Source organism: Copidosoma floridanum, unplaced genomic scaffold (genome assembly GCF_036245765.1).
Source record: "Copidosoma floridanum isolate Cflo_tuat_1 unplaced genomic scaffold, Cflo_Japanese_pri ptg000031l, whole genome shotgun sequence".
NCBI classification, from domain to species: Eukaryota; Metazoa; Arthropoda; class Insecta; order Hymenoptera; family Encyrtidae; genus Copidosoma; species Copidosoma floridanum.
In genome coordinates this window covers 5,509,466-5,528,564 of record NW_028321908.1, presented here as the reverse complement: position 1 = coordinate 5,528,564, position 19,099 = coordinate 5,509,466, and the positions used below count along the sequence as shown (strand labels likewise).

Below are 19,099 nucleotides of genomic sequence, written 5' to 3'. Positions count from 1 at the left end.
AAATTGGCGTAGATTCCTTGCCCATTATACACTTGTCGTAGGCAATCACGATACCTATAGTCCTGGAGGCGACCGCAAAGTGACTTAGCTCATAGAGGCCTGCTTCAAACTTTGCAATACAACAGGATTCATACTTGTCTAGATAATGGGTCTGGGCAACCTCCTGGGTCCTTTGCACGTGATAAAGAACATGGCAATTTGCAATACAAAAAACGGCCCTGCACTTTGTTCCTCGAGGTCCAGTTGGGTTATTGGATTGCCCAACAAGAGGATTGCAATAAGCAGGGTTTGCTGCTTCAGAATTATAAAAAAATTTAGAGTTTTATCAGCTTTTTTCGAATGAATATTGAGCAACTTCCTTCTTATTTGCCATCCTTGGGACACTAAAAATAAAATAAAATAAAATAAAAAAAGGTACCGTTTGTTACACATATAGTTTTTTTGTATATTATAGTGGCATACGTCCAGGTACTAGAAGGGTCCACTACTTAAGGTACTCGATAATTTGGAAGGGGACAAGAAAAGAAATAGGTGGCTTCCTAATACTGGGAGAGGAGTAGGTAGAAAAGTAGGAAATTTTGTTGACAAAAAGCATTGTATGCTGAAAAAGCACGTATAAAAATTACAGACGTACTTGCCTGAAAAAATTGCACTGCCTGGGAATCGAACCGCGGTTCCCTGCGTGCTAACTCATGACCTAGCCGACTGAGCCACCGCGCACTCACTAATATGGTTCGTAAATTTGAATGATCGTTGCAATTTTTCATATAATACATTGCAAAATAAATAGTAGCACAGTAATGCATTGTCACTTTTTTCGTACTCCTTTGAATGGGCACTGTCTTTTATTCGCACACACGATGGTCAACAACATTTTTAACAACTAAGTCGTAGGTATCATCGTTGTCAACGTCGTCATTAGTATCTGTAATCTTGCAAAACATCTGTTACGTATGCAGAAATAGGTGAACCATAAAACCACAGTGGCTTGATTTTATCATCGGTCAAAAGCCAATCATATTCCTCATAATTCAAGTTGACGCAAGACGGTTATGTCGCATTTCGCCGCACATTTACTATATGTATATGTGCAATGCAAAATTATTTAGATTTAAACTACTAGCTGCACGACTAACAGCTCTGTTCTTAATGTGCTGCCAGTAAACGACTATGGTAATTGATATTCTGCTCACGAATACTATAACCAGACTCTCTAACTTTGATTACAGGTTGCTTTGATTTTATTCTGACGCCACTTAGTGATTTCTACTGAACTTAAGCGCAAAGCTAGATTTTTTTTTTTGCAAAAAATTGAACTTTTTTTTCTCTACAGCAATAAAAATTTCAAACAGAAAAATAAGCCTTGAATAATGTAAATTAATCAAAGGAACTGTGTGATATAATTATTTTTTTACATTATCACACATCCATCCACACAAAGTCTTTTTTTGTTTTAATCTTAATACGTTATTTGGTGAAATAATTGGCCAGTCTTACACATTTTTTAATTAAAACTCTGCTAAAATACCAATAAATGATAAAAAAACTAACTTTTTCATAAAAAATTAACCCCAAAAATTGATATAATCTACACAAAGAAAGATAATGATGACACTCTTAAATAATATACTTTGATATTACATTCTTAGAAGACAATTTTTTAGCTTGACACCTTCATACAGAATTTTTTGTACACAACGCAGCTTCCTCTCCGAGAAAGCAAGATGGTCTCTGTGTCACTACCTAAGGTGCATTATTTCATAAAAGATTAATTTTACCAAGAAAGGGTGTGTATGATCTGTAAATAAGAATACGTTGTGCATTTTATTTTACACATTTTACGAAACACTATTTATCTGAAAATAAACATTCTCAAAAAATTAATGTTATTCCTCAAAACTTCAATTTTTTGTTTTTTAAAGTTAAGTTCACACTTTAAAAGCTCTTTTTGTTGTAGGTTGCAATGCAGTCATCAACTTTAATTCTAGAATCAAATCCAGCTATCAATGTAAGTAAGATATAAATTAAGACTTTTTTTGTTAACCAACATGCTTCGCTTAAGATATGACACTGAACCTTACAATTCGAAGATATCTATATTTTTGTGACTCACAAATATTCATCTCGATAGCCCCTGATATAGTAATAAGCATAATAAGAATTATATATCTCAGAAAAAAAATTAAGTATTGTACTATTAATTAAGCCTTTTCGAGATGAATTCTAAGAAATCTATATTTTTTACATACCTATGGTTACTGTTTTGTTCTAGATTTAATACAGTATCTTTATACCCAGTTTTTGTTTTTGAACGTATTAAAATTTCAACATTTTTAGAACTTAAGAAGTTGTGTTTATAGTTTATTTCAATATAAATAATAAATCTTGAACTCAGCACGCCTTATAAACCTAGTTCCAAGTCCGTGTATTTATGTGAAATGCACGACCAGAAACAGAAACTAACCATTTCTACCTTCAGGCATGCGACTTTGTGTCCTTGGTAAGTAAAACAATATATGTATCTCGGGCATAAATGTACAATAATTGCTCTTTTTGTGTGTTGAAGTCTTACTTAGTGCCTTAGTGATTAAATCTACTATTTCCTACTATACGCAAAAATTGAAATGATGCCCTTACGCCCACTTTTTGTTTTCAAAACCTAACACCTCGAAATCAAAAGCAGAAAAAAAAAACATTTCCGTAATTGTCTTTGTTATTACATTTGCATTTAAGGAAAAATACTGCCAAAGTTCAAACATCGAATATTTACCCAAACGTTTGCATAAAATACAAATTTTTTTAAATAGTTTGCTCATGCGACGGGATAAGAAGGTAATTTTTGTTACTCGCTTCGAAAGTAACTGTATTTATTTACAAAAACTTCAAGAAGTTTTATAAGTCGAAATCTAATATCAAGTTTTAGTTAAACATCAATTTGATAAATTTCTCAAGAAACGAAAATATTTCGAAGCATAATTTCTTTAATCTTATTGTTACTGTGCACTTAGTAAAACATCATGAAAGTATGCTGAGAAAGTCATGACATTAGTACCTAACCTAAAATAAGCATCTAATCGATAATTCTTGGATATCTTGACAGCACAAAGAGATGAAGAGCTGATTTTTAGTTTTATATCCAAACAAACTACTCAAATCAACAAAAAGTTAATCAAAATCCATAAATCAAAACCTAACCTAAAAATCTTAATTAAATGTTAGTTTTATGTTTGTCTTACGAACTCAAACAGTTAAAAAAATATTTTCTTTTTTATCTCTTTCATATTGAATGTAGAATTAGGATAAAATACTAATAACGCCAGATAATTAGACCCTGACTTAAAAATCAACCCTTACCTTTATTTTTTGAGAATCTAGAAACTGCAAAAACACAAATCTAATTTTTTGTTGTTTAATTCCTTATTCTTGAAAAAAATATTTAAAAAACCGTAAAGGGCATGGAATTCAAAACCTATTAAAAATTTTTTATAAAATATAGATTTTATAAACATTTTAAGAAACAGGTATAAAAATAGTTTTTTGGAATTTCGTCAATACCTGATACAGATTCAGAAATGAAATTTTTAAGAGGACAGAGATGCATGCAAACCTTCTTCAAAAACCAACAATAATCCTTTTTTTCGATCTCTTGATAGTGCTGACACTTGAAAAGCTAAATTTTTTATATTTATCTTCTGATTTGCAACGGCAATTAGGATAAATTAAAAAAATATCTAAAACTAGAAGTCTTACCAAAAATTTTCTATAAAATTATTACTGCATGAATATTTTAGAAGCGTTAACTAGTTGGAGGTTACAGTTTTTTATCTTTCAGTTTACTTCAGTATTAAGTAAAAAATAGATATTGAAGAATCACACCTTACTATTGTATGTAAAATTAAATAATCCATATTTTAAACATCTTATCGTTAGTAACTCCGTTTTTTTGTCCATTAATTAATACTCAACGTATATCAACAGTAAATAAATACTATTTTCCTACTAATTTGTTCGAAGGATAAACAAACTTAGCTGAAGTTAGCGTAATCTATGCTTATTAAAGCTCTTATTTGTTTTCTGTTACCTGTGATAAAATAATACATTTGTGAAAAAAGATAATACGTAAGTTTGCCTATACCTAACAAAGTTAAACTGCATCAATACCCACAAAATTTAATAGTTTGATGCAACTTGTCAAAGAAAGAATGTATTTGTTGACCTCATAAAAATTATCGTTTAATTACAGGGATATTAGGAAAAAAAATTAAAAAAGGTGGAAAGTCAACGAGCCTGCCTGTTATCCTTACCTTTTTTTTTAAGAGAAAAAGAGATTGTAATATTAGTAATATTTAATTCTACTAAAATACTCTAAAATATATTTGAATGGAAAAATTTAACTAATTATAAGAGTACATGTTTCGAAACGCTGATAAACACTCACAGAAAATGTAAAGAAGAAAATTATTTTTGTTTATGGTATAATTTACATACCATCTTGTTTTGCAGATCAGTACTCAGCCTTTAGATCTGTTTCGTAATTTTTCTACATAACGTGATACAAGAGGAAAAATTTTACCTATTTAGGTATTACTATTAGAAGAATCATGAAATTACTTAAGTGTAATATAAAATCACACGTAAGAACCAAATTTCTGATTTTTTTGATACTTCTCTGTTATGTCAGATGATATTGGAAAAATGTTTAAAAAATTAACTTATTTATAAAAGTGCGTTTAGGGGATATCTAAAAAAATAAGGTTCTATTTTTAATCTCCAGAAACTATGTGCGATAAGAAATGAAGTACAAGAATTTAATCGATCGAATCGCTTGTATTAGCAAAACATAAAAGACTATACTATAAAAAACTTCCGAATCTATGTTAGTTCGATTTGAGATTTTCAGCTTTCTCTTTATTTGGTTAGCGATTTTAATGATAATTAACTAAATTTACAAAAAAAGTTGATCATATTATTTATTCACATTTGTAAGATATTATACGAACTTAGTATCAATAAACATTCGTAAAATTGATCAGTACTACTAGGCTTTCGTTAAAGTTTGCCATCATTCTAGACTATTATAATTAGAAAATAAAAAAAATACAATTGGATGATCCACGTACGGTCGTTATGTATCATCAAAATTTAAGCTCCACATAAATTCGTAGGTAAGTTTTTAAATAATCAGTCTTCATTATATTTCATCTATAATCAACCAAATTTAAAATAATCATAATTTTTCCTTTGTCTTAGCGTATGTACACAACAATTAAAGAAAGTATGATGAAAAATTGTTAGTAAAAATTACGTTTTTGAAACTTTATTCAAATTTTTTCTAAAACCTATGTCAAATTAAAAAATAAAATTACAGAGAAAATATTGTAGGATTAGTTTGCTTTTACGAAATAAGCAGTGTGCTAAAACATCAAGATTATGAAATCTAATCAAGATTATCAAGATCATCAAATTTAAAATAATCGTAATTTTTCCTTTGTCTTAGCGTATGTACACAACAATTAAAGAAAGTATGATGAAAAATTGTTAGGATAAATTACATTTTTGAAACTTTATTCAAATTTTTTCTAAAACCTATGTCAAATTAAAAAATAAAATTACAGAGAAAATATTGTAGGATTAGTTTGCTTTTACGAAATAAGCAGTGTGCTAAAACATCAAGAAGAAATTAGCAGATTGAATTTTTGTTTTCAAATCTTCATTAAAGTTGTTCCACCTTCCGTGTTCGGTAGAAGATGAATTTGCGCTTAAAAAAATATATTATTTACTCGTTTTTTAAGCTACCTAATCAAAAATATGAAGTTCCATAGGAATCTGGGATTCTGGTTTCTAATTTTTGCCGTTATTTATAGGAATTTCAACTTCTTAGCTTTTTCCAGATTCCTTCCTACTTCTATTTTAAGTTAGAATGTGAGAAAAAAATCAGCTTTCTATCTCTTTGTATTGGCAACATGTCTGAGAATTCTTGGTTTAATGTTTATTTTGTAGGTTAGAATCTAATGTCTTGACTTTTTTTGAATGTTTTTATTATTTATGCTAAATAGTGAAACTAAGTAAATTATGCGTTCAAATGTTCGCATTGGCAACATATGTTCGTTTTTAAAAATAGGGTTTTAATTTCTGGACCTTTTTAAACTTTTTCACACTTATGTATTAAATCTAAGAGGGAATTGAAAAAATCAGCTGTCTATCTCTGTGTGCTGCAAAAATATCTAAGAATCCACAGTTTAATGCTGATTTTGAGGTAGGGTTCTGATGTCATGATCATCTTTGTATGTTCTTATAATTATACGTGAAATAAGAAAGAGATTAAAAAAAATTATGTTTCTTATTACTTTTGTTTTTGAAATTGATATTTATTTCAAATTTAAGGATAGGTTTCAACTTCTAGAGCTTTTCAACTTCATGTATATGGGTACAATAAACTTTGTAGTGAGTAAAAGAATCAATTAGCCTTTTATCTCTTTTGCAGGGGCAAAATATCGAAAAAAATTAGTGTTTGATAATATTTTTAGGTTATGATTCAATTTTTATTGTTCGGAATTATTTTTTTGTTAATTGCAAGTGCAATAGCAAAAACAATGAAAAAAATTTTTTTCTGCCCTCGGGTGGTTTTGGGAGGCTGGTACTTCCTCGGGCAAAAAAGCAGTTTTCCGATACTCGTTCGAAAAGTCTCCTTTACGAACCTCGTTACGGACCTCGCCTTCGGCTCGGGCCGCAAACCTCTTGGTTCGCAAACAAAGACTTTTCAAACTCGTAGGAAAACTACTATTTTTCCTGTCCAATTTATTTACAAAGTGTACCTGTGACTGTTAACCAGCACTTTAAATCCTTGGCAACAATCGGCATTTTTAAGTTCTTAGCATTTCCTTTGAGATTCAAAACTTTTTATTTTTTTTTTAAGGTCATGTTATAAAGAAAATGTAGAAAAAATAATGTATGTACGTTTGTATGTATTTTCTAAAAAATTTCATGCTTTTTTTTTTAATTTTTCAAACGTGTAAGATTCTAAATGTTTATTTTTATTCTTTCAATTTACGCATTATAAGACTATACTTAAATCCAGGAAAGATCCTCACTCAATGTAATTTCAAGGCTCTTTATTGTAGTTGTCAGGGGAATAATTCCATTACCCATCATTGTCAGGGTCTTGTCTATATGCATATGTTGTTGTATTGTTGTAAAAGAACTTTGATAAGTTTTGTATCATTAAGGGCCTATGCCTATTCCCGAGACTAATCGGCCATCCCTTTCATGTTCTAATGAATTAATTCGATATACCTCTCCAGATATTTCGGTCTAAATTGGACATAAATAATATTTGAAGGTCATTAGCAAAAAGCATTACTTTATTGCAGCTAAACACTGACTATACTGAATTAATGAAGGTCGATAATAGGATGGGTTCACTTTGCGGAGTTTGGACGTGCTTCGATGTCCATTGGTCATCGTATCATTTTGTTGCAGCACAGATAAGGAGCGCTCGCTTACATACAAGTGATCCGAAGCACAGCATCAGCTGCAAACTCAATTGCCACCAACGAACGCAATAAAGTAACTTGGCCAATAGTCTAAAAAGCTCAGTGAAAGTCGAAATACAGTAATAAGGCTACGGTCAAAATAAGAGCGTAAATCATCGATAACCTTTGACAGGGCTGACTACGTACTATGTTCCCGTCTGAAACCTGATTTTTATGATGAGAGGAGGAGTCTTAATTCAAGATATTCGCAAATCTGCCGTGTCATTAAGCCATCAAAAACCTTATTGCTCAGTTCACGGGGATAATATTTTATAAATACTCAGTTACAATGATATTTGTTACATATTTAAAAAATATACTGTAAATATTCATGTTGCAATGATATTTGTTGCGTATTTATTAAAATTAAACAATGCATTAAAGAAACCCCACGAAATTCTACGCACAATTATTTTGTTTTATTATCCTTGCATGTTAAGGTAAGTTTGTAATAGTGACCTAAATAATGTATTATTAAAAAAAAAAAAGTAATTTACAATAATTATTGCATTTTCATTATAACATTAACTCTAATCGTATTGCTGTATATGAAAATTAAGTATAATAACATTTTTTAGTAGAGTAATGGTAACAAAATTGTTATAGAGAATTAAATATTAGTATTTTTATTGTTAATTAAAATTGGACGATAATGTAAGACATTTAATCGTCTTTGTCTTCTCGAACTTCCACAAATACATCACAAAACGATTTTGGTGCGTGCTATGGAAGCCAAAATATATCTGGTTTTGCAAGCGCGCACGATTTTAAGTGCTCAAGCCCAGTTCTGCTGAATCCGCTCTCTAAGCGCTCGTCTCCCACCCACCTCGTTCGGCTCATGCCTGCTGGTGCTCAGCTCGCGCACTATTAATTTTAACAATTTTTATCACGTACTATTTCATGCGGTACAGGTATAGAATATTTTTTTATTTAAAGTAGAAGTCGTGAACTTCCATCTGTTCAAATTTCATGGCTGCACAATTATAATACGTCCTCACGAGTTGGAAAAAAAAAACTATATGAGCCCCCGTGCATGATGGAGAACTTTTTATTTTTTAACTTATAAGAAAATTCCACCAATACAGTCGTACAAAAACCATCAATTAATATTAATTTCTGGAAAAATTATAGTCTTATACGTTTGCCAAAAACTAATGTATCTGAAAAAATCGTTATAAAACCAGTTAAAATTGATTTTTTTTTTTAAATCCCAACAAGACATTAAATTTTAATACTTTTTTGATTTTCTAGCTTAGAACCCCACCAGGGCTCATTTTTTTGTAAATTTCATACGGAATAACTTCTTTTATTACTTAAACATCATAAACATGCTCAGACAAATAGATATACTGCAAAAACTAAGTAAAAGCTTTATTTTACAAACTATTAATCATAAAATTAAGCACACTTTTCACAATAGCCAGTGTCGAATAATAATGTTCTATGGCAAAAAATACATAGGAATCAATTGAAAAAAATCTATACTTTGAAAATCCACTTATGGCTGTTTATTCTTCCCCGTCAACTAAACTATTAGCAAGTTGTGGCTGATTAATAACCGGACACTTGTTCTGGGAGCACTGTCGGTAGAGGTATAATGGTTGAGAGCTTCCACTGCTGGATAAGAGCAGATGCTTAAGGATCGATTAAATAGGTGAGTCAGGTATAGTGCTATAAACAGTCCAAAAACATTACAGTTATAAGCCATCATTACTACGACTCCTTGAGGTGCGTGAACAGTGCATGAACGATTGTTGCACTTGTACCACATTGACTGCTTGAAACGTAAAACTCTTAGCAGAAGTGACAGCCGATTTAGCCAACTGGTCAAGGTTACCGTGTGAGCAGACTGAAAGCGTGGACATGACGGGCGAGTAGTAAAAAGCTGAAACATCTACAGATAGAATCATCAAAGAGGACCGAAGCCTATAAGTAGTGATACCAAAACGGCTAATCACACTCCAGCGCCTTAATTTAAGCTGCCATCGTTCCTGAAGCTTAGCAGACAATGATTCGGATGAAAAATTTCGAAAATTTCTCGATTGGACAGTCAAATTTCTAGAAGCTAGAGGATAAAATTTATAGTCTGTGGACTGACTTGACACTCTCACATTCTCCGCTAATTCAAAGATAAAGATATTTAGTCAAGTGTGCAAGGTACTCCTATGATGCGTCGCGCGTCGCGTTGACGGAAATGATATTAAATAATAAGAATATTCAGAAATTCATCGATAAAGGTGCTTATGATAATTATAATCCTGTACAAGACAATCCGTATTTAGATAGCCAGTAATAACCAGCCCATACAAAAAAGCGCAAGGTACTGAAAAGTTTCAAAGAATCAAGTCAGAACCATGCAAACGCTTATATACACAAGCAAGTAACAACCCCGCACCCAATACGGGCCCAATCTTTAGTATCGCATATTCAGTCTTATTTAGTTTTCCAATTTGGGGAAAATCTAAAATTTTGTAATCGAGGGCAATCCTAAGATTGCACGTCACTTCTTCCCCTCGTATACATTCTCTCTTACCAGTTTTTAAAACCAATCCCTGATTATTACGCACGAGATCATATCCTACTATGTTGTACAGTGAAGAATATTGTGCCTGCGTAAACCAGGTTTCAGTAACACATAATACATCAATTTGATTTCCACTGAAAAAGGCTTGAATGTCGTAAATATGATCCTTTACAGAATTTTCGTTAAGATTAGCAATTCTGAACGGGTGCTAAACGGAGTCTCTGCCAACGCTGACAACTAAAATTTTTCCCTCTTAAGTCCAAAAATGTTGATAACCTATTACCTTCGCTTTCTTTTACATATAAAATACATTTCATTTTTTTAAAGCTTTTAAATCTTTATTATTTCGTGCTAAAATGTAAAATTTTAGTTAAAAATACTACATGGTCTAGTTTCTCTTGGTAAGGTTTCTCTTTCTCTATACAAGTCGCAATTTTCAAAGAGAATCTTGTATTTGTTTTTTTATTAGAATTCGTGATACTTACCTTTTTATCTGTAATACAGAGAGCTAATAAATGTCTTGTTTGCTAAATTCTTACTCTTAGTACTTCGTTTTTCTAATTGTTCGTTAGTTGGTATTTTACTAGCCTCAAACAATACATGTGCACTTTCATTAAGGGATGATTGTTGTGTCAACGAAATATATAACACTCCAATAAATCCTAGGATCTTCAGCTTCGCTTTCTTTCTCAACATCATTATCAGACGATTCAGGGTCAGTGTGATTGTTTAATTTTTACTTGAACATTCCTTGCTGATGCTTTTGTTGATCAGTGATTTCTTCTTGATTTTTGTTGCCGTTTTTTATCTTCCTCTGTCAGCCTCATTTTATGTCAATTTTTCTGAGTAAACTTTTTTGTTCAGTATATTAGTTATTTTTTCAAACAGTTGTATGTTCATGGATATCTTTAGATTAGGTAAAGACAGAACTCCAAAGGGGCAGATTAGTAGCATAGTTTATATTGTGCTCTATGAATCTGGAATTTATTATATTGGCCAGAGCAAGAGACAATTATCTGTTCACATGAGTGAACATGTTGAATTAGTTAAGAAACATGATCCTAGATCTGCAATAGCTCAACATTCAAACGAATTTCAACACTTTTGATTTTGATAAAGTAAGGATCTTGGATATATAGAAGAATGAATTCCGAAGGGAATTCTCTGGAATTATTTATGTAATAACATATGATAATAATGTTAATTGACAGCTTGATACAAAAAAGTTAGGTCCTGTATATAAGAGGTTCTTGTTAAATGTTAAACACAAATTTCTATAAGCTCATTTATTTTAATTTTTTCTACTGCATATTCTTACTTTTTGTGTATTACACGTCTATTACATCCTATATAATTGTTTTCCACACTCTCTCTCTTTGTCCCTCACCTAGTCTTAAACCTCTACTGTTTCTTATTCTATATTTTTACCTTTACCTTACGAAAGGAGATTTTATCTATGTATGTGCATATTTTACAGTTTTATTGTTTAGCGTTGTTTTATCATCCACGAGTAATGTTAATGTTAAATTTGTTTTTATTTACATTATCTTCAAATATTTGTAGATTTTTATATTATGTAGCCCTGAAAAGGACATATGAAGGATGTCGAAATATTGGCAGTTTTAGATTTTTATTGAAATACAGTTATGCTCTGTATCTAAATTTAAAGCAGTATTCATTTATTTTTTGCCAAAGGAACAAGTATATTGGAGACATTTTCTTTACGTTACGATAATTAAAACACTTAAATCATATGCTAATTGTGTAATGCCTTGAATCGTACTGCCAAAAATTGTATCAACGTAGGTAGAACACCGTTATTTTGCAATATTTCCAATAAGTAAGGGCATAACAGAGATATCTGCTATCTCACTAGAATGATTTGCTAAATCTGTAAAAAATTAGGCTACGTAGCTGTAAGCTGTCTGCAAACTCATATACAAGCTAGGAGCTCACTGCATTGTCAACTATTAAACAAAATTGCCTTGCTGCTGCTATCTGAAAAGTATGCATTTATTATAAAAACACAGACCATATAATACAAGAATGTTTAAAGAAACAGTACTACGAGCGTAAAAAATGAGAAAATTAGGGAAACGATTTGGTCCCTTAAGTTGTGAGCGCAATATTAGGGATGCCTAACAACCTGACGAATTCAGTAGACCTGAACCGCTAACTCGACGAATTGATTTTATTTAGAAGGTGACAAGCTCGCTGCTACTAACACCGTTAAATATCGCATACCAACAATTGACAACCTTCCTGCAGTTTCCAAGCAGTAGTCGAACGTCAAGTACTAGAACTGCTTGAAACTAATATTATATGATGATCGTGATCTGGCTAATATAATATAACTGATATATGAGATCAAGTAAGAAACTCTTGTGTAAAAATTACAGTCTTAGGCTACAAATTAAAAACTAGAACGTAGTTATTGCAAGCTGGTGCAAGAAGGAAATGATTTGGAGTATATAATAGCTGAAGAAGGGCAAAATCCTGATCCAAAAAAATCGAAGGAGTAAAGTTATACCCTCGCTTTAGAAACAAAATTAATGTTAGTCGATTTCTAGAATTTTTTGAATATTACAGGTGTTTTATTCAAGACTTTCACAAAAAAGATAAGCCCTTGAGTAAAAAGCTCTTGATTAATGAAAATTTTCATTGGACAATGGATCGAGAAAGAGCCTTTCAAGAACTGAAGAAAGCATTATCTACAGCATCGCTGTACTGACTCAAACTTCGTGCCAACATCCAAGCTTTTCATCTCAATCTTAAGGTTTCCACAGTCTTAAAATTTACTTTCCTGCAAGCAGACGGAAATCGCTTCAATCATTATACTAGCGCGATCGATCTCACATTGGTGCCACACCTCAGGTGTCTAAATGAGTCGAAGCGTGCTCTCAGGACGAAACATTTTTTTTCTCTTTCTTGTAGACTCTCTTATAATCCTTCTAAATGAATCAGCCCTTTATTATAATAACAGATGCGTCAGGCTATGCTATGGGAGGTATTCTGTTACAAGACGATATTAGAAATAACTCACCCATTGCGTATATTTCTCGCGTATAAAGAGTACCCGAGCTTGGACTTGATATGTATGAGAAAGAGGCACCATCGATTTTACACTTCATGCAAAACTTTTTTCCCATGTATATAGACCCCGCAGCAACTAATTGGGCTTTCGATTTCCGGTGAAATTGGCTGAAATTAATATATCTTGTAGATTATGATCTTCTGAACGAAAGTTTCTACAGGCGCAAGTCCCGAAAATGGACAGTTTTTGAGTAAATAATTATTTAAGTCACTGATTCTGCAAAGGTTAGTTTGATAGGCGACGTAGTACAGTTAATGGATGTAGCTTATTCAATTTACAGAGATATGATCGAAAAGGGTTATGTCGAGTGCATCTACCGTTTTTGACGATCAATAAGAGCAATATGATTATTCTTGTTCAATCAGTATTAGTAGCTTCAATACTAGCTTAACTCATTTGCATTATTGTCTAATATGGGAAATCGATAGCCTCTAGTACGAGAGAGCGCTTATCGTATAATGAACAGATAAAAAAGTGGTTTTATTATTTTTTAAAGATAAATGTGAGACAAAAGTACTCAATCAGGTTCATTATTATGATTCGTAACAATTATTCTTGTACAAATCGTCTAAGTCAGTTACGTTTGAGTCACCCGTAAGCATATGGGTATACTCTTGTGACTAACTCTAATCATTCCCGTACCAGATGAAGAGTTTATTTTATATTTTTAATAAAAATTTTGCCTAAAAACTAATGTGATTTAGCAGGAAAGATTTGTGTTGGCTACTAAAAATCCTGTATTGTCGTAATAAACAGTTTATCTATATTTTTAATCTGTACAGAAAAAACAAACGACAAAGTTTGATGTCCAAGATCAAACATCGTGTTCGATGATATATTCTTTACTATTTCGTGGATACAATTTTTTTTTAATTCACTGTGTTGGTTACGTTTAAAGGAAAGATTATACAATTCTTTACATTGACTGTATAAGACCAGACAATAAGCCAGTCATGTAGCCATACTTTTAGAGTTAGCCGTACATTAGGCCAGACATTAAGTCAGACTTGTACTCATACTTTGAGCCACACTTTTAGCCATACATTTAGCTGGCTTAAAGTCCTACTATAGCTATGGTTGAAAGTATGGCTTAATGTCTGGTTCGATGTACGTAATGTATGGCTAAAAGTATGGCTTAATGTTTTTCTACATGACTGGCTTATTGTCTGGCCTAATATCTGGCCTTATACGGTTAACATTTAGGATTGTATGATCTTCCCTTTAAATTTAACCAATACGATGAATTCAAAAAATAATTTTATTCATTAAATCGTGAAAAATGTATTATCGAACACGATGGTGGACTTCGGACTTTAAACTTTGTCATTTGATTTTTATGTACAGGTTGCGAACACATTGAAACTGTACGTAATGATGATACATTTATTTTTCGAAGCCAAAAAAATTTTTCCCTGCTAATTAACAAAAATGTCAACTCTGAAAGTTGTGTATTGTAAATGTGAGACGAAGTTTTATTCTTGTACGCAAATATTTAAAGTCGATTACGTAAGTACGCACACATATGCTCATCCAATAAAGTCCTCAACAAAGCATTTGAAATATCGTTAATTTGGCGTCCGCGGCAGCTTGGCAAGCGAGCGTCGGGAAAGAGCAATGTGGTGGGGGAGGGGACTGCAGAAGACTGCTGTGCTCCCTTGTCCATGACTACTATCTATTATTATAGTTTGCTTGATACCTCTAATTAGTGCGGATTCAGGTTGGTTAGTAGTAACAGCTTAAGTAGCACTTATTTGTATAATTGTACATATGTTCTACTCTTATTCATTATAGTTGATATTTTACACGTGTTGGTTATTAATATAAATACTAGACCATTTATAATTAAATCTTTGAACTCGAGATTTACATTTTTTGTGTAAAAGTGCACAATTCTTATTACTGCCCATATAATTTTCCATGAAGTTATTTTTGTTTTTTTAATTTCATCTCCTTGAACGATTTTTGAAATTGGAAACCAAGCTCAAAATCGTCGTAATTACTATAGTAACACTTAATTACTGGCTTTTCTAAAAATATTATTTGTTTAGCTGTCATGCTGAATGAAACTTGAAGCTATTGTAGTATTTTTAATTATTGGATATGTTTCTTTACTAAATGATTTTAAATCTATGAATCATGTTTTTATCACTTTACTTATTATCTGAACTGAAAAAAAAAAAATTTGATGATTTTTAAGAGAATCTATGCACAATTTTTTTGTTGTTGAATTTTTCACAATATTTGTCCGTTCCTAACATTTATTCATGAAAGTTGTAGTACTCTGGAATGCTCACAAATTTTATAGGTTCCGCAAAATCATAAATTTTATTTAGTTCAAAACAAACTGGTAATGTTGATTGCCATTTTCTATTGTTACTTTAATTCATTTTTTTCTTTTTAATTATTTCTGTCTATTTTCTAAACGAATCTCTAAATTAACTATTTTATAACTTGTACCATAAATAAGGAATTATTATAATCTTTAGGCAACGTCCATCGGTCTTAAGTATTTACTGTTTATACAGTTTATACTTGATGCATAATTTCTTTATTACAATTATTAAACTTCTTCATTGTTACAAATGTTTTATCTCTACCTTTGCGAACGTAGTATCGATGATCCAGGAGGTTAAAAAAAACATCACTTTTTATCACACGTTCATTTACTTTTTAATTTTCTCCTGGTCAAAAAATTTTGTCTATGGCATGGACAACCGTAGCATCAAGATTACCTTCACAGAGAGTGACGAGTCATAAAACTTTTTCGTTACCATTAGACTAAGACAATAAGATCAGCCCCATTTTAGCTTTGCCCAAGGTTCACTCAGTGGATTATCATAGTATGTTAAAACTAAGTTATTATAGAAAACGACGAAATTACAATGTTACAATGGAAAATAGCTATATGTCTATTGTTTTCCTCAATCTCAATAAGATAAAATTTTTCTGTGTCAGATAAAAAGATTCCAACAAGAATTTATTGCACACATATGATGTCGTATCAAATGCACAAACATTAACTTTAAATAAAAGAAATTTTTGTCCCGTGTAATGAGACAAAAGTACCTTCTTTTGGCGCAGTATGGTGAAAATTTTTGTATCATTCTGCATTACATAACCAACAATTCTTACATGTATTATATGTATCATAGCAAACATGGAAGTACTTAGAATGCGCGAATCACGTGTAACATAATTAGTATTTATAAGTATATGTTTTCTATGCACGCGCATGTTTAAATACGTAGTGGCATTAAAATTTTCACTATTTTAATATGGGATTTTTAAAGATCTATTGAAATTAGGTGTACTTTAATTTTCTCAGTTTTTATTATACAGAGTTTAATAACATTTGAGTTCAAAGTTTTACTTCTGCTGGGGGTGCCAAGATCCACTCCTAGTTTTTTCAGCTGTATATTGAACAGAACAAGTCAAAAAAATTTTTTCATTTGGTACAGCATTTTCGGAAAATTTATACCGACGTTGACAAAATCTCCGAAAAATTTTTGTTACAACATAACCTCTTAAAATTAGAAAAATAGTCGTATCTCGAAATGGAAGTCAGATAGGCTAAAAATAAGTCTACAAATAGAAAATAATTATTGAAGTACAATAATATACAAACAGACGGATTCGTACGAACAATTGTAATAATCCTAAAAACAATAAAAGTCATATCTCAACGGCGAAGCTACATCCTACTTACTCTACCTATAAATTGATTCTTTTTCTACTCTAGATCATGAGTTATAAGAATAATTCTCATGTAACCGAAACCTACATTATTATTATTAATTTTAAGATCAGTAGAAACTAGTAAAGCACGAGCAAATTTTAATATTAAATTATGATTAATTATAGAAATCGAATTAAATGAAAGATTACAGCACTACATTGACACGTAGCTATGTCTATTGTTTTTTTTCATCTTAACGGAATAAGTAGAGTGGATTACTTTACTTTTGTAGTAGAAAAAATTTTTTAAAAAAATTTATTTCGCAGGTACACTGAGAAAAAAGATTTCGCACATTAAACCAGATGCAAGTTAGTAAAAAAACACAAAATTATCATTATAAGTAGTAAAAGTTTTTATTTCAAGAGTTAAAATTATAGTTTAAAAAGATAAAATTATGGTTAGAACAGTAAAAACTACTATGCTGGAACAGTTAACCTTAAAAGAATCGGTTGATAAATTTTACTTTTCTGCATCATAATTTTTACTATTCTAAACATAATTTTAACTTTTCGAAGCATAATTTAAACTGTTTAAACATTAATCTTCAATGTTAAAAATAACGATTTTTTTCTTTTTTTGCCAGCTTGCATATAATTTACCGTGCAGAATAGTAATTTTTAATAGAATTTCTTTATAATTTTTATTAATATTTTCTCTCAGTGTACAAAGATTTCAACAAGGATTTATTGTACATTTATAATGTCATATCCAGTGCACAAAATTATATACCTATATGGAGTGAAAGTAAAGAAAGTCTCAGAACTTACGCATACAGGGTGTATCGAATTTGATTCCGTAAAATTATAGGGTGCAATGAAGCTCGTTGAGATGAACAAAAAAACTCATTGCACCTTCCCGATTGGATGCGTTGTTTAAACAATATGACGAATAAACTGTTTGCGAAATCGACCAATCAGCGAGAGCTATGCAACGTAGGGGCGTGGCCTTATTAAGTAGAGAGAGAAGAGAGGCAAGTAGTAGAAGCAGGCAAAAAAGGTAAAACTTATTTGTAGTGGAAGAATGATGTTGATCAACTACAGTAGAGATCGATAGAGCAGGTATTGTACCTGATTAAGGTTAAAAAAATAATGGGCTTTTTAAAAGAAAACATGACTGCAGTTGATAATAAACTGATCGTAAGGTAGTGAGCTTGCAGTTATTTTTTTTTAATAGGCGCTGAGCTCTTGTTTTTTTTGTAGTAATTAGATAATTTATTTAAGAAGACGGTACAAAAATACAAGTAGTAAGTAATCGAACTGTTATTTATTATTACATCGCAAACTTTTGATAGCACGGTGAACAGACATTCGTGGGATTTTGTAATTAATTCATAAATTATTAATAAATAAGTAATCAAGCATCAGTATAAAGTACTTGAGTAGTTTTTTATCACATCATAAACTGTTAACAAGCAAGCAATGGAGACTCAATGCTAAAAATCTTAATTAAAAAAAAAACTTATTTTACTTAGTATTAAAAAGTAGGTGGTTCAATGCCAGTGACAAATAACTTTCATAATTGTTGTTTTCATTCAATGAACTGATGATAAGGCAGTAGGGAAGTATCACTGCAAAGTAATTCTACCATTTTCAGCGAACAAACATCACCAGTAATGGTTTTAATTATTTTTCCTCCATGTTATAAACCATTAATAAGAGGCAATCTATCATCGATGCTACCTAGCGCTCTTTTGTTAAAGTATTTGAAATAATTACAGACAAAAATGTTACCAACCACTCAGTAGAATAAATGGCCATTTAACATCGACGTTAACGAACTTTATAGTTTTCATAAGAAATTTTATTTATTTGAGTACTGATTTAATGGGCTGAAAGCAAGCCCAGGCAATCAGTAAGATCATTCATTTCACTATTCACTTTTGAACAATAAATTGATCCCTGTTATGTTTTTCTTTAGATGCTAAGAAAAAATGAAAGAGGTCGCGAGCGAGCCCTTCTGCTCTCCATGTTAAAAATGTCATTATTTGATTTTTATTCATAATTACGAAGCCCGTTTATTATCAGCACTAGATAATTTAAATGTTAGTATTTGTTTTCGACAGAAAATATTAATGCGGTGGTGAGTGAGCTCAATAATTTTATTATTTTCTTTTGAGTGCTGATAAATAAATGGCTGTAAGACGTAGGCTCTGAGTTACTCAATTATTTTCATTTCATTCCACAATCAATGTGTAAAAACTTACAAGTTGGCTT

At 31.1% G+C, this 19,099-nt stretch overlaps 1 protein-coding gene across 3 annotated transcripts in view; it reads left to right on the top strand.

Annotated features, from left to right (window-relative positions):
- carmine (AP-3 complex subunit carmine) overlaps nt 1–19,099 on the top strand; it is a 278,243-nt gene that overhangs the window by 241,256 nt on the left and 17,888 nt on the right. For 2 of the 3 annotated variants that reach the window (XM_089597244.1, XM_089597243.1), the window contains exon 8: nt 1,958–2,008. In XM_089597244.1, the coding sequence (XP_089453370.1) occupies nt 1,958–2,008 (51 nt within the window). Of the gene's footprint in view, nt 1–1,957; nt 2,009–7,479; nt 7,591–19,099 lie in introns of those variants that run through there. The other variant, XM_089597245.1, reaches the window with a different exon arrangement.